The sequence below is a fragment of the Ammospiza nelsoni genome, chromosome 3 (assembly GCF_027579445.1).
Source record: "Ammospiza nelsoni isolate bAmmNel1 chromosome 3, bAmmNel1.pri, whole genome shotgun sequence".
NCBI lineage: Eukaryota > Metazoa > Chordata > Aves > Passeriformes > Passerellidae > Ammospiza > Ammospiza nelsoni.
Genome location: NC_080635.1, coordinates 14,970,531 through 14,986,907, shown reverse-complemented (window position 1 = coordinate 14,986,907; position 16,377 = coordinate 14,970,531). Strand labels below are relative to the sequence as shown.

The following is a 16,377-nucleotide window of genomic DNA, read 5'->3' as shown; positions in this document are numbered from 1 at the left end:
TGAATAGTACCTTATTCTGTGAATAGTCCCCATGGAATAACAGCCACTACTCAAGAATTCAATGGCTAATGAACATAACAAGACTAGCACAATCTGGAGCTTAATTTGCATGCAGTTTGAATATTTTTGCTTTATTAGTTTAATTTCAAAATAAAAATACATGTAAAAGTAACAGCAATTCAAGTGCCACTTGGCTTAACATATATTTTTCCAGGAACGCCTACATTATTCAAATTTGCTAATTGCTAGGACTTGTTCAGCTAAAAGGAGAAATACATGTTAAATGAAAATATCCTTTTTGTTTTATAATATGTAATTAACACAAGCTTTTCTAGCTTCAACACTGTCAAATCTATCCTCTTGAAAAATACACACATAATTTTCATGCGACAAATTAAATTTGGTGTGGTTATGCTTTGAGCACTCAACAAGTAAAAGCTTGTAAATGAAAAGCTGAAGCATAAAGGTATGGCAAGTCGCATTTAAGAAATCAAAATCTTTGGGAGAGAGGAATTCTCTCCTGCAGAACTCGAGAAAAGCTGGTAATAATTAAATACTGCCTCTGATTAACACTTTACACTACATGTTTATGTTGAAAGTCCTTGTTTAAGCAGATCATGACACAAACCTAATCAAATCACTGAATTTCATTCTCTTATGATGCCTGGCTAATAACCACACAACAGTTGGAAACTGTCAAAATATTTTACAGCTCAATTGTAATTCCCATCCAAGTCTAAGCATGCAGTAATTGGGCGTTAGCCACGTTCCAGGGGTGTTACAGCAAATGCACAGCAGTCAGATCTTCTGGGTTTCATTTTTTAAAACACATGTAGCACTCCTAAATGATCTCTAGGATCTACTCCATAACATTTTGAATTAAGTATTAGTACATTGTCCACAGAGACAGCTTTTTTCATTAATTCGATAAAGTACTTATGTTAACATTTTAAAAATTAGCTTGATATTTGGAACTACAGAATTTGTTCAGCAGCTTTTTCTTTTTCCTTGGTTTAAATTCCCTAAACAAAAAATATTTTGTGATTTAAATAAAAAAATTTACACTTTGAGCAAAAGGTTACATGGCAAATATCATAATATTAAAAGATTTGAGACAAAACGCTGATTTCAACTTTGAGGGACAAATTTTGCAGCTCATACGTACATGGAGTATTCCAAGCTGAGAGAGAAAAGAAGAGTACTGCCACAACAGGGTATGTGAAGAACCAGACAGGGATGTTAGCATGCACTATTACAACTGTACTGTGCACAATACTCATGAGCATAGGACCCAGATAATGGCCTGATGGGTTTTCCTGAACAGACAACTCCACAGGCATTTCTGATTGGAGTCTGTACTTCTAAGGCAGTATCAGAGATATGGATTCATGACTCCCTGGTCTTTCAACACTGTTCCAATCATTAATCCATGCATTAACTGTCATTAACTCCCAGTGACAGGCGGATGACATCACTGGATCCCCAATACATTAATGTCCACTGGATTAAAATCCTCAAGAGGAGTTACGCCTTTGAGCTTCCACAAATGGAAGAAAGTGTTACATTTCAAGTGCCTTTTGGACTTCATTTACATGGTGTGTTAAAGAAAACTAAGCATTGCTGCCAGGTTCTCTATTGGTCCCCAGATGATGCGATGATTAATGTGCTGGTTGTGAGCAGCTTGTGATTCCAAACACTCATCTGCAGGCAGAACTAGGGAACACCTGGACAGAGGGGCTGCACCACAAGACTTCAGTCTTTCAGTCAGTTACTAGAAGGAGCACTGGGGGAAGGTATCAACTGCTCTCTCTTGCACGGGGGGATGAGATGAGACTTATCAGAGAAGCCCAAAGGAACTACACAGGATAAATAAATCTTCAGCCAGCACAAATGCACAAAACTCACACGAGCCTCATACATCATCTTTAACATGTCTGATCATGTCCAGCTGTTACAACATGCAGAGCACTTATCACTCACACATCTCAAGTCTCCTGCAATGCTTTTCACTGCACAAGCACCTCGGGATAGGTGGAGGAGGGAAAAGAAGGGAGCCTTCATTCCTACACAGGAATTTCCATGCTTTGGGAAGTGTAAATTACAGCATTACTACTAGTCTGACAGTAAGTTTGCTAATAAATGTGTAGCAACATATCTAATTGCATAACGAGCGATTAAATGATTATGACAGTCTTTGAAATGGGGAGAATAAAGGGAAGAGAAAGTTAATGTAAAGGGAAAGCTCTGGTAACACAGCAAACCAGTTGCAATTTCCAAACTTTGGTAAATTAGTCAACTGCTCTAAATAAGCTTCCAGTGGCATCTACAAAGTTTGTTCCAATACTGAGCATTAGTTCCAAGCTACATGAACTGCTAAAAATTATTCAAAGGTGCAGGATCCATCATCTTAAAAACACAAGCTTTTCACACTCCTAGGCAACACTCAGCAGCAGAAGCATCAGCCAAGACATGACTGGGAACAAAGCACAGCAACATCATTTGATTAACACCTACCTTACCTTTAAAGCTGTACAGGAGGGGAGCTCAAAGAGCAGTTTTTCCTACAGTTACAATAAAACTTACAGAGCACTCACACACAAGTGCTGAAGCTCTAGTGGGAGAATGACAAGTTGATAAATATATAGTGTGCACACTGCTTTAGTCACAGTTTAGCTTCTCAACGAGTCACATTCACAGAAGTTTTTTTCTTTACCACATGTAAATACTAAAAAGTCATTTAGCAACGATTTTTATTTTCTCCTGTTCATACAACCTTGGCAGTGTTGGGTGCTGGTACTTAACAATCCCTTCTGCAAGTCTGGGAGTGGGTGGGAGGAAGCAGGAAGGGGAGGGCTCTGGACTCTCAAAAGAGGAGTTGAGGTAGGCAAGGTGGGTCTCACTGGTCTCCCAAAGTCTCTTCTGCAGCTGGTAGAGCCTGGCTGTTCAGAAGATTCTTCAGAGCAGAAGTCAAACCAAGAAGCTCCAAGCAGACTAAGGAATGCTATCTCTGTCCCTACGTTATGGAACACTACAGAGGTATTCTATGTCCTAAGTCAGACAGAAGAAACATATTTGTAACTAACTTGACTACAAAAAGAGGCCAATTCTTATGGAATCTAAACCTACAATTCACAGCCATACTCATCACCAGTTTTTAAGAAGAATCCTTTAAGATGAGAAGGACAAAAAAAATGAGACTACATTAGGATTTGATCTCTCTTACTCTCTTTTTTGCTCAATAAATATAAAAATAACCCATTTTAAACTTTTTTTTCTTTTTAATGTGACTCTATTTCTCAAATAGTTCCAAGCAGATATGTATTTTCCAGTGTCATTCAGATCACCTGTTTGAGGATCCACACAAAGTCCATTAGTCATGCAGGGACAGAAGCAAGAACAATGTTAAGGAGTTAAAGGACGTGAAATTGCTAAAATCTGGTCAGAAGACAGGCCCACTGCATGATCTTGCTTCCTTTATTCTTCTTCTTCTGTACTGGCCATGAAATGCTGGCAGAGCAACTGTCAGAGAAAGTGACACTGAGGTGACAAAGGACCAATTACACTTCATCTGTGCTCAAAAAAACCCAAAACACAGAAACCCGTGCAAGACCCAAAATCCAGAGCAATACATTTCATTTGTCTGGGGACTAGTCACAGTACTGGCTTCCTCCAAAAAAGTAAGGAAACACTTTTCCAAAAGAGAAGAAAGTGCTCTCAAGCAAACCCTGTAATGTCCCATGTGTTGTATGGGTTCTATGATTCTTTAAATGTTTGCAAAAAAAGACAGGTTGTGAGTTTAAATCAAGCACTTATGTATCCAAGGAGACCAGAAATGGAAGAACATTTCAAAAATGTGGAGGTTCTCACTGGAATTATCTTCTACTATTTCCAATTACTCACACCTATGCCACATTCTGGTCCTACATTTGAAAACAATGGTAAGTATGTAAACACAAGAAAGGATACTGTCCAAAAAGGAAACCTAATTCTAGCAGGCAAAACCCCAAACATCTTTTTAATAAAAGTCTAATCTTGTTGCTATAAAGAAATGTAAAAATAGCTAAATGCTTTTGCAGAGAAAACTCCTTCCTTGAAAACCCCTCAAAAGCAATTTCTCTTCTTAGTCTTTTTTTTTTCCTTTTTTAAATCCAAGTGGTAATATTCCATTAGCATTTTAGGTAGAGTGAAAAAGTTGTGGTTACAGTTATAACCACACTGAGCATTGCAACAATATTTGGTTTGCCATAATTTTCTACATGTAAGCCTATTGATTGGGTTCTGATCTACACACCCATGTCCCAGTAAAAGACTGAATCCCATTATGTTACTGAGTCACTGCTGCCAATGACAACCATGATAGATGACTTACCAATAGCACAGAGGGGCAGGAGAGCACTTCAGAAAAGCATCAATTCTGCAGCATTGCTTTACAGTGGTAAAAACAAAGCTTTTCACAGAGTTCCTAAGAGCACTTTGGCCATGGTAAGAAAAGAGCTCCTGGTGTTATGGAATATGGTTGAGTTAGGAAGCAGATCTAGAGTAAAACACTTGAATGATGATCTGTTAAGCCATCTGTATCTAATTGGTGTATGAATTCACTTTCTAGAAAGGCTGAATGTAGATAATAAACATATATTTGTTATATATAAAGGTATATATGTATACCATATTCATATAATGTTATAAAGGTATACATATGACATATATACCTTTGTATGTATTTATATACACATACAGAAAAAAAAATACACTCTCTCAATATATAAAAAACACCCCAAGCTTACTTGAAGTAACAGAAACGCATTCTGACCATGTGTTTTTTTAGTAAAAATTACTTTCATTATGTTCCAGAAGCATGAAACACAAGGCAGATAATTGGAAAAAAAAAAAACGAAAGAATACAAAAATAGAACACTCCTTTTATTTATAATTATTTATGGTGGTATAACATTTTAGGATAATTTAAAGGTTGTTTAGCTGAGTGAGATTCTAAGGATGTATTTGAATTGAAGCAAGACAAGAAATATGACCCCTGCAAGGTGTTAAGATTACAGTTCCTTGTCCCAAGGTGTTGATGAAGTGAGGGAGAATGAAGATTTTAGCTGCTCTACCAAAGACAAGGAGACTGTACTCTTCCTTGTGGCTCACCTTTCCAACACACAAAAGACAACAAAAGGAGTTAAACAACTCTAACCTGCCCAGTTCCCATTCAGGGAATGTTGGGTGCAAAGATTTCACTGCTCTGGAACACAACTGAGGGGCAACTAAAGGACCTCAGATTCTCCCTGCCTTCAGTGGACTCTGCATGAAGTCTCAAGAATGCTTACAAAAATTCAGGCATGTAATAGCATCAGACATTCAGTCAGAAGTTCTTCCACAATGTATTTCTCTGGTTCTGCTGCATGCCTGTGACAGCCTCTCCCCCAGTTGTGCAGGCACAATTTGAGCACTTGTGTACACATCTGTGAGCTTAATGCTGGTCCCCACACTGAGCCCACAGGGAAATAAAAGTGATTTTCTACGGCCATAGTGGGCTTTAATCCATGCCATGCCAGCAACAGTGATGTGCTCTTGGTGCTAAAGATGCCAGGCATGCATATGAAGTTGCTCCTAGTCTCAAAATTAAACATCACAAGGATGTTTAATTTTACCTTTACAACCAAGGTAAAAAAAATCAGTAATGAAGCTTGCAATAACTGGAGAGCTGTGTTCTTCAAGATATTCCATCCCAGGTAACAGTGGGGGGTGGGTGGGGGGGCAGGGTTGGGGTAATTATTCTGTTTTGATTTTATTTGTGTTTGGGGGGAGGGGGTGGTTGTTTGCTTGTTTGTTTGTGTCTGTTGAAATACTCCTTATTTTGGGGATGGTAGACATTACAACTACTGAGTATCCTGTAGCACAGCAGCTGTGAGTGGGAACCCACAGCTCACCCCAGCAAGCTCTGCTCTAAAGGAGTATGGGGAGAGGCAGGATAAGATGTATTAGAAGATGTTTCACCATGCTACATCCTCTGAATCCAAATGATTTTTCCCTTGTGAGAGACTGCCCTCTCAACACCGTAGCTCTCTTTAAAGTGGTGTAAGCATTTAATCAGTGAGTGTTTAATCAAGCTTTTAAATATTCAGGTTGAGCTAATATATTAAGCTCACCAATATTTTTTTTAACATTTACAAGGTGATTTCCTTAATGGCTTTAGTTTCTAGCTAGCTCGTTTAAATCCCTTTCATTGAGCCAGAGCACATGATTTCATTCACACTTTAAAAGCTATTCCTACACTGCCTTTCAAAGTGATTTGTCTGAATTAGACATATTAATGGTATCTAAATTCTGTGCCTTACTCATTACTACAAACTATGAAGTATCATTCAGGAGTTAACACAATTATCTGCTAAACTGCAAAACAGCTCTTGTCAATAATGGCACTAAGTAAAATACATTTGCATGCCCTCTTTTTATTGAGATAAAAATAAATTTGGTATATCTAATTACACATAAAATTACTTAAGTTGTATCAGAAAGGGTTCTTGCTTTAAACATATTTTTAACCTTTTTTTCCCCTTTATTAACAGTCTCTGTACAGAGTGCCTGCACTATATTCACTTGAGATCCATCTATATGCTTCTGCACAGGACAAATCAAAACATAAAATATTAGCAGGATCTGGATTTTGTATTCAAATGGCTCATTCTCCAGCAAAACAACATCTTATTTTTCCTGTATACACAATTTTTGTTTTCCTTAAAAGAACTCTGAAAAAAATGTGAATCTAAAAATATGGTACATGCAACAAACCCCTCAGACAGCTCATATAGTGACAGTTGCAGAGAACAGAGTTCTGCTGCTGAAAGAATAGAGAGAAATAGATTTAAAAGGAGGCAGTGAATCAAAAAACCCTGCCTTCAGCTTGATGCCAATAAAAACCAGAATCACTCAGTTCCTTTGGATTGTTTTCTATTTATTTTCTTTTCTTTTATGCAGTTAATATTTTAGGAAATTGTTGGGTTTTTTCTGCCCCTTTTTTTGTCACCACAGACACTCCCTTTAGGCAACCGTGCATCAACAATCCTCCCACGTTCAAAGTCGGCTACATCTGTTGCTCTTTCCCATTGTTGAAAATTCCTGCCTTAATCCTATTTGACTTTATTCATGCAAAGGTCATCCTGAATTCAACAAATGGAGGAGTGATAGCAGGCACACTGTTGAACATGGCTAAAAAATGCTCCTGTAGAACATGCAGCTAGTGTGCCGGCACTATCGCACAAGGACTCGCTTTATTATGCAGCCCCTTGTCACCAGAGCTCTGTTGCACTATGAATTGGCAACATATTTCTCCTTGCAACTCAGGAATACAACATTTTCCTTCTAACTGGCTTGATTTGCTCTCCTTTTAAAAAGGTTTGTGCTTCACTTGCATTTGCTGGTAGGTATGAGTTCAACATACACATAGAATATCTGAGCGTTTCACATGCCCTAAGGCTTCTGGCACCAGTGGATTCCCTTTATCTCCTGGATTTTACCTCTGAATACATCTAGCTTCACAAATCTGTTTCACTAACCTGCCCACCTAAAACTAATGGTGATTACAATTTTAAATAAATTAGGCAAAATTCTATCTAAAAATACTCCTACAAAGCAGGGTAGAACAGCTAATACAAACACCTCATTTTAGGGCCATCACTGCACTGCTGATTTGCTTACAAATGCCATCTATTTTGGTTTTAGACTTACTTTTCTTTCCCAGCAACAAAAAGCATTTCGGCTTAGAGCTGTGATTTATTCCTAGGCTTAAGTATCTGACCCAAACCAAAGAACATTTAGCAGGAACAGTGAATTAGCAAGCAAACCAAAGTTAACTATCAGACTGATTTATGAAGGGAAGATAATTATTTTTGTAATATGTCCATAACTCATCATGACAGAAGCAAAGGAATATTTATTCATGCACACTAATTTCCAATTTGAGGTGCTTGCCAACCACGATGAACCAAACCCATCCCTCAGGCAAGCTGAGAACCAGGCACATTGTTAATGTGTTCCTTTCACTGAGTGCTGCACCAGGGGCCATGGATGGGCCATGGATGGTGGAGAGAGCACCCAGGACTTTATCTAAACCAGCCCCAGCTCGGGGTAACAGCTAAAAGGCAAATTCTACAATGTCAGCTTCTACAAACTGCATTGAGCTCCTTGTTAGGTGCAAGGGAACATTGGAAAGAACTAAGTTTTTATTTGAAAAGCTGTCCTGTACTCTGCTTGTGTGGCTCTTGTTAAGGAACCTGATAATAAGGTATCAAAACTGTACAGAAAAAGGACAGACTTTTTTCAGTTTTTTGTTGCAAAGATTTTGAGGATTTTTGTTATGATGATGGTTGAAAAAGGTCTTAGGAGAGAAGAAGTGTTCCTTCTTTTTTCTACCTTTTAAAGAGCAAAGCTTGACCTAAACATGGGTCTGTGAAGCCCAGCATGAGAATCAAAGCCCTGCAGGTGACAGAACAGAGGAAGGTGCTCCTCCAGCACCTACATCAGGGGCCCATGGCCTTGTGCCACCTGCCTGCCTCCCCACAGCTCCCTTCTGACAGAGAAGTGAAGGCAAACAACTCACAGGAAATAGAATAAAATAAAAGGCCCTCACTGGAGATAAGGATTTTCCGAAGACATCTCTCAGAAGCTGGCCTAGATCTCACCAGAGCTATCATTTAGCTGGTTGGGCAGGCCAGGACTGCTCTGGCTGTCCAGCCAGTGGCTGGGCCTAATTCCCTTGTCCTCTGGGAGGGAAACCAAACACTGCCATGGAAGTGCTGATATTTAGGAACTGCAGCGCTCCAGAAATCTCAATGCACATTTTCCACAACTACTGAAGTAGTGTTTTATGACAACAAATCTGAGATGTATAATTTGTAAATGTGAGTTTAAATTTAAAATATGAAAAGTGAGGCCTGGAATGTCACAATGCTAGTGCAGTTACCAAACCTTACTTGCACAGACATTTTGCAGAAGTGGTAACTGGTGCAACCCAGAACTGCTGCAGGCACTGACAAAGTTTCCATCCATTTCAGTAGGAGCTACATTGCACCAACAATGCACAAATACCTTAAAGAGTAATTTTGAAAATGACAGAAGCAGTCAAGCATTTATCAACCTGGATATTATTTATATTAATTTGCAATAAAAAATATTTTCCAGGACAGCTCTGGAGACCTGCTTTCTGCATCCCCACTTCTAATAAGGACCAAAAGAAGAAGCAGTGAAACACATAAGTAGCAGCACTTAAAGTTGCCAAATCAAGTGTTGAAAGATTATGGTTACAAATACATTTTTTTAATACCCTTTGTGTAATAGTGTATATATATATATATATATATATATATATATATATATATATATATATATATATATATATATATATATATATATATATATTTGAATAAAATCAGAGGTCCACAAGAAATCCACCTCCAGATTACTGTAAGCTAATGCTTTTGAGTCCTCAGTGAGAGTCACCTAAGACCTGATCTTACAGAGAGATGTTTGTTTTAGGATAGTTCATGTGACACAAAAGAGCACCCTGTCAGCTGCATGGCACTACAGTCAGGCCAACAGCTCTGGTAATTTATCCGGGTTGGATGCAGCTGTGAACTTGAGGAAAAAAAAAACAACCAACAACAAACAAACCACCACAGTCCAAATTCTGGTTCAAGAGATCAGCTTAGCACCATACATAAGGAATTCATGACAGAGGGGAGGATCCCATTCCCTGCTCCTGGACAGCACTCAATAGCCACAGAAAGCAGTGCCTTCTGCTGGCTCTTGGCTCAGCACACAGCCTGCACTGGCTCCCTGCAGAGCAGAACATCCAGTGTGGCAGAGCCACCACGTGAGGATCCATCCATTCCATCCAGATGGTACTCCAGCTTCCAGGACAGAGAGAGAAGTAAGGGGCTGAAGATGGAAGCAGCTCAGCTCTGCCTCCAGCCCTGGGCAAAACTCCTGCTGCAGAACATTTGGGCAAATTGTTGAGGGTTTTAACCCCCAAATTCTGAAGGAAGCATCTCTCTTGGAGATACTGTGACTATAGAGAAGCACCTACATTTTTGACAGCATGGGCAAAAGATACCTCAGTCAGAAGGGCAGAAAGCCACACACAGAACATGGAAAGGCTTGGTTTCCTCTATAGTCTTGATGTCCAACAGTGGGTTCCTGTTGGCACCAGTCATGGAAATAATATGAGGGCAACATAGTAAAGTTCACAAACACCATTTAAAACTCATGAAAACAGTAATAAGGAATTGCTTAAGTATTGGATTAAAAATGGAGCCTCTTTTACTCTTTAACACTTGAAAAGCAGCGAATTGGATGACTTGTCTGTGCTTCCATATGATCATCTCACTATCTCTCTGTTCGTATTATGTGTGCAGCTTGTTTTTCTTCCTATTAATAGAAAAAATGTCTTTGGACTACATGTAAAGGCATATTTTCTTAGAGTGTTTTTTTTTTTTTTTTTTTTTTTTGCTTAAGTTCATTACAGTAGACACCCTCCAATTCCATCCAGTACCTTCCAGGCCCTCCTTGGGCTTGAACCATCTATCTACAGAGGGAGTGACAAAGATCTCATGAGAAGGAGCTGTACAATTCCTTGGCAGCAAATATGAAGCTGAAAAGAAGCAAAATTATTGAAGAAGATGTTCCAGAGAGCTGGGAAGGTCTTATGTGAATGGACAACTGGAGATACTTTTGATGCCAAGAGACAGTGAGATATCTTCATCTCCCATGTGGAATTTACTGTCCTTCCTCCACTCAGCTGCATTACTGTGCCTGTGTTTTAGGATGAAATCTTCCTACTGTTTGGTCACATAGCATTGATAATCTTGAGGTAAATAAAAGTGGAGAAAACAAGCAACTGGAGACTTTAGGATCTCTGATATCTTGGGTGCTGTGAGGGAATCTGTCGCTTCCCCCTCTTCCACTAAACCTACCTGTTTTGTCCTCTAAGCATTTATTCTGTCTTAGAATGAATGAGAAGGAAAAAAAAAATTACAGGCTCCTTCTTGTTCCATTGAGAAGTATCTGAGAATTTCTTTTCCTTCATAAGGAAGTAATTTATACCTCCTTTGCTGCTTGAAGGGCAAACTGTCTATCAGGCAGAAATCTTTCTGGACAGCCTGAATATCCTGAAGCATTGCAGATACACAGCAGATTACCAGGGATACTGGATTGAGATGGATTACCACATGTCATGCAGAAAATGATTCTGTATTTCCTGTAAATGTTTCATTAGATCTTAAATCAGCTAGCTTGTCTGGCATGAGAGAGCAGATTATTACTTGGCATGCAAAACAATTAATTTTAGTTTTAAAATGACAGACAGAGAGAGCTTTAACAATGATGGTGACAAACAGAGATGTTACTATTGGCTTTGGACTGCCATGTGAATGTGTATTCTCCTCTTCCACTGACTTAAAGGCCACCACAAGTTCTTGTCTAAAAGCACCAAAACCAACTCCTGTGTTTTCATGACTACCAGCAACACCATGATCTTGACAAAGGAAGAATGGTGTATACAATAATGACAGTCTTAAGCTGATTTATCATCCTCTCCTGGTGCCAGACACTTTCATCAGTTGCAAGGCATAACTAAAAATCCATTCAAAGTAAACTTCAAAAAGCATCTTGTGGTCTGGTATCAATTTTATGTCTGTTCATATAATCATGGATTGCCAGAGAAAGATCTAGTCCCAGGAGTGCAGGAGTCTCATTCACTGGGGGACTCTGGGCAGGCAGGTGTGAGATGGAGCTCTGAGGGCTCCCAGATCTCAGGCTGGCAGCTTGTCAGCCTGCAGCAGTTACTCTGTAAGCAATGTGTTTAACCAACACAGCCTTCCAGACCCTGAAGATGGGAGAGAGGATGTGAGACCAAGCTGGATTCACCAAATACAACATAGCTGTTCACTTTCAGTAGGTTAATGGTAATGACAGAAACCTGATGGATTCATGAGGCATCAACATGAGCTTTGGCTAAAGTCTGGCAATAAACTGAATACACCAAATCCCAAGAAAAGCCTCTCTCAGAATTGTTTCCTGAAAGTGAAGGGCATATGCTATCCTTCAATGAGTCAATGAGTAAATGTCAATCCAGTGCAAGTATTTTCTTCTAACATTTAAATATAACGCTATGGTTGAGGACCTGTTTCCTCCTCCCTAGTAAATAACTTTTTACTCCCTACATAAATTCAGTAGCATTCCTGCCCCTTCATTCTCACAAAGACAATAAAATCCTTGATTTTGCAGAGACAGATTGCTTTAGCTCCTCTACTATAAGATACAGGTGCCAGCTCTGGGACTGATCTTCTTTCAAATAAATTCAACACACACAAAATAGAAGAAATATGAAATTGGCTGAGATTTCACCCTGCTGAAGTTTATATGTATATTTTGTAATCAGATAAAACAATGATGAGCACTGATATGCATGCTATGTACTGGTCTGATACCACATTTTGAGCCTGAGACCATATTTGTTTTTCACAAAGTCAACAAATGAAGGAAATATAAAGTCTCTATCACCTCTGTGAAAGGCAGAACATGGTTATCCAAACCATGCAAAGAGCAGTAACATGTATGACAGTAACAGGCCCAACAAGGCTTCAGCACTGCTGGACTTGACAGCACTGAAGCAGTCTGATGACTGAAGAGCTTAATTACAGCTCTGCACTTTGTCAGACTCACCTAAATAGAGTCAGCATACCATCGTTTTCAAGTCATTTGAGATGATTAACTGTGGGGTAACTCCAGATCTCAGACTCTGCATTGTAAGCTCTCTCTCATGACTCAGATTCATTTGGAGGAGATACACAATACAGGAGAGAATTAAGATATTCCTTTAGGGAGTGTGAATAGATAAAAAAATTTGTAAGCAAAACTTCCTCCAAACTCAGATATGGCAAATACTGAGCTAATTCTGTGGGCTGAAGAGCTGGACCTTTATGGAGTGTTAAACCCTGTCTTATCTAAGACAGATAACTGATCCTTCCTCACCAGTACAGCTGACAGGGGATCTCCAAGTATCAAAAGGACCTGCTCAAGGGGAAGACACTGAAGAGGCTTGGAAAGGGTTTGCTACTACAGGTAACTGACTGCTCATCACTCAATAAACTTGTTGGTGTGTAGATGGCAATGACAGAATTTGAGCTTTTTTGGATTCACCCAATGTGATGAATGCCACTAGCATGTGAAGGAAAAATGAGCAACAAATACTCTGTCAAAGATTTACAGAGGAGCTTTTGGAATATTTTCCCTTAAACTCTGAAGTTCTAATATTAATGCTGTGTTTGTGTAGTTTAAAGATGAGCATTTCTGCTCCACAGGCACTTCCTATGACAACAACCAAGACAGGGAACTGAACCTGCTAAAACCACTTAGCCTCTGGTACAACTCCCAAAACTTTCTGTGCACAGCAAACTTGGACAAAACACTGACATGATTTAACTTCCTTTACCTAAGTTTACCTCTATAGGACTATTCCCTTACATAAGGGCATGTACTAAGTTCATGTTTGTATAGTGCCTATACTTTTGGATGGAAGTTTTTCCAGAGTTGCTAAATATTTTCTCTATTATTGAGCAATAATAGAGAAAGTCAATTTGTGCCAACACTCCAAGTCCCACCTGGACACTATTTTGTACTGTTCTGTGTGAAAACGGTTTCTTTTCTTTTAAACGCCAGTACTTTTCCGAATTTCAAGAAGCATTCCAAGTAAAGTGCTTTTGATCTGAGTGCAAAACAATTCAAGCACAGAAAAAAGACTATGCTCACAGAAAGCTTTCTGCATTGCAAGTGACCGTACAATATTTTAACACACCCACTCACCAAAACTTTCCACTGTAATATAATGAACCAGGACATTACATCTGCTTTGGAGCCTTCCTTAATGTATCCTATCCTCCAAAATCCTGTTAAAAAAATTAATTAAAGCTTTCCTATAAAAGAGCATGTGAGCACTGAGCTCTGCCTTCCCTCCCAGCCCTAATGTAAATCAGTGTTTCAGCACATGGACCTGTGCTGGTCTCAGCTGTGCCTCAGGGTCAGGGGCAGAAAGGTGGGCTGCAAGCAGGCAGGCACCAAAATATTCACCAAGTAACACCACACAGAAAAGTAGGAACCACCTGACTGTCCATAACAGGACAGTCTTCTCAGCAAGTTTGAGCCTGAATCTTTTCTAAATCAATTCCACCCTTCAGACACTCTAAAGGTTCATCTAGGGCAGACAAAAACTGCAACAACCAAACTCAGCAGTAAAATGTTATTTCAGCACAGCAAAGACATGTATGAAGCACAGAGACACATTTCCTTGAATGCATATCTGTAAAAACACACCTCTCAAACAATGAGCAAGGGGGACACAATTTCCACCAAGCAATCTGATAAAAATCTCCACAGATGTCTCTTCACAGCCTTGGTAGTACCAGAAAGCTTTGCTTTGGCCATTTTGCTTTGACCCAAGAGTCAGACTCCACCAGAAATCAAATAATGTGTCACTTTTCATGCAGAAACTCACACAGAAACTCCAGCTAACAGGACTGAATCCCATCTCAGAGCATTATAAAACTGCTGTGCTTTGATTTCATATATCCCTGCTGGTGGTTTTGCATTTGAATAATAACTTGTGAAGTGTACTTGTAGTCTCACTCCACTGTTTTGTTTTGCAGTGAGCAGACAGAGATTAGATTTCTGGTCTCATACTCTTTAGGCTGAGTGAGTGGTAAAATGACAACAAATCAGAGCCTGAGTGGACAAGGACATGTGAGCAATCTGGCTGAGTAATTACACACTGAAATGACAGGTATGACAAGTAGCTTCTCTCAATTCTGAAACTGAAGTACAGTAGCTCTGATTCAAGGCAAACCAGATGATAATGTGCATCCATTGGGCAAGACACACTGGAAGGGAACCACTCTGTCCTCATCTTCCGGCCTTTAAAACAATGTATGGCATTCATTTCTAAGAAAGGTCCATTAACTTACACTATTAAATGTTTATTTTGTTTAAAGAAAAAGCACAAGTGTTGCTAACTGCTGAAACACTGGAGTTGAAATCCACACTGACAGAAATTGGCTGTGTAGTAATACATTTGTAGTAATAAAACACCCACAGCTCTTCCACTGAAATTAACTCTAAACAGCTAATCTAGTTAGCTGTTGGTAAACCTAGTAAACCTAGTAAGCAGTTAATCTGATTTAGAGTAGACTTTTTTTTTTTAATTACTTTAACATAGCTTTGGAATTGAACACATATAAATCCCAATACAAATATACAGTACTAAGCTTTTAAAACCCAGATTTATGACAGAAATGTGGAGACAGACTCTTCAACAGGGGCAAGGCTTAGGAGCATTAGAATAGATAGATCAGGACAAAGCACTGTTCAACGTGATTTTCTTCCTTCTCCATGGCATATCCAGCTGTCCTGTAACATTGGTTACTAGAAGACTCTTTTCTTTGAAACTGCAGTTACTGTTACTGTTGTCATTAAACCCTTAAAGAAAAAATACCAGCTCCTACTGTTGCACCCTCCCTATGAACCAAGTGAACAGAGACAAGCCAACACCTTATTAAGCACTGGCAAAGCTTTAAGATGCCTGCAGAAACAAACAGGATGTTTACAATGCACAGAAAGGTACTCTTATGAACAAAGACAAAATTTTGGTATGAAAAGCTTACCTTAGGAGAGGAAGAAAGCTCCCTTGATGCAGAAATTGCTGACATGTTCTCACCCATGCCCATCTCTGTCTTTGGCAAGAGGTTTGGGGGTTCAGGAGCCTTTCTTTTCATCTTCTTTTCTGGTTCTTGCAGAGCAACTTTAATTAAAGCAGGGCTTGGTTTTGGTTCATAAAATGGATTTGATCTAATTGAAAGAAGGGAAACATATTTCTTTGCTATCTCCTTGGAAATAAAACCAAAAATAAGACCTGCTTAGGAAAGTCAATGACTAAAATGCTTTTACTATCCCACATAAGAATGTTTTACCTTTATACACTTTTAAACACTACATTTTCATACAATTGAAAAGTGAGGTACAACAGCTAAAACGGCATTATTCAGTCACAATTTCCATATTTTTTATAGAGTGCTGTAAATTGCAGTTGTTTTATCAACCGCATAAAGCTAACTCTCCAATTATACTTCACTATTTATCAAAGAGTGATCTGATTTTATGATAGGATCAAAACCAAAAAATGTGAACGAAGCTGCTGGGTGCTTAACACTCTAATGAACAGGACAAAGACATTTTGATCAGAACAATTAAGAATCAGGCAACTGGTACAGCCATGCTCCCACAGGGCTTTAGAGGCCTCACTCTGGGCTGTCCAGTTTTGGAAAGTTTGGC

General features: G+C 39.1%; 1 protein-coding gene across 8 annotated transcripts in view; it reads right to left on the bottom strand.

The window, feature by feature from the left end:
* The window catches only part of EHBP1 (EH domain binding protein 1), a 206,796-nt gene that overhangs the window by 89,969 nt on the left and 100,450 nt on the right, over positions 1-16,377 (bottom strand). For all 8 annotated transcript variants that reach the window (XM_059467501.1, XM_059467502.1, XM_059467503.1 and 5 more), the window contains one exon: positions 15,711-15,894. In XM_059467501.1, coding sequence (XP_059323484.1) covers positions 15,711-15,894 — 184 coding nt within the window. The remainder of the gene's footprint in view (positions 1-15,710; positions 15,895-16,377) is intronic.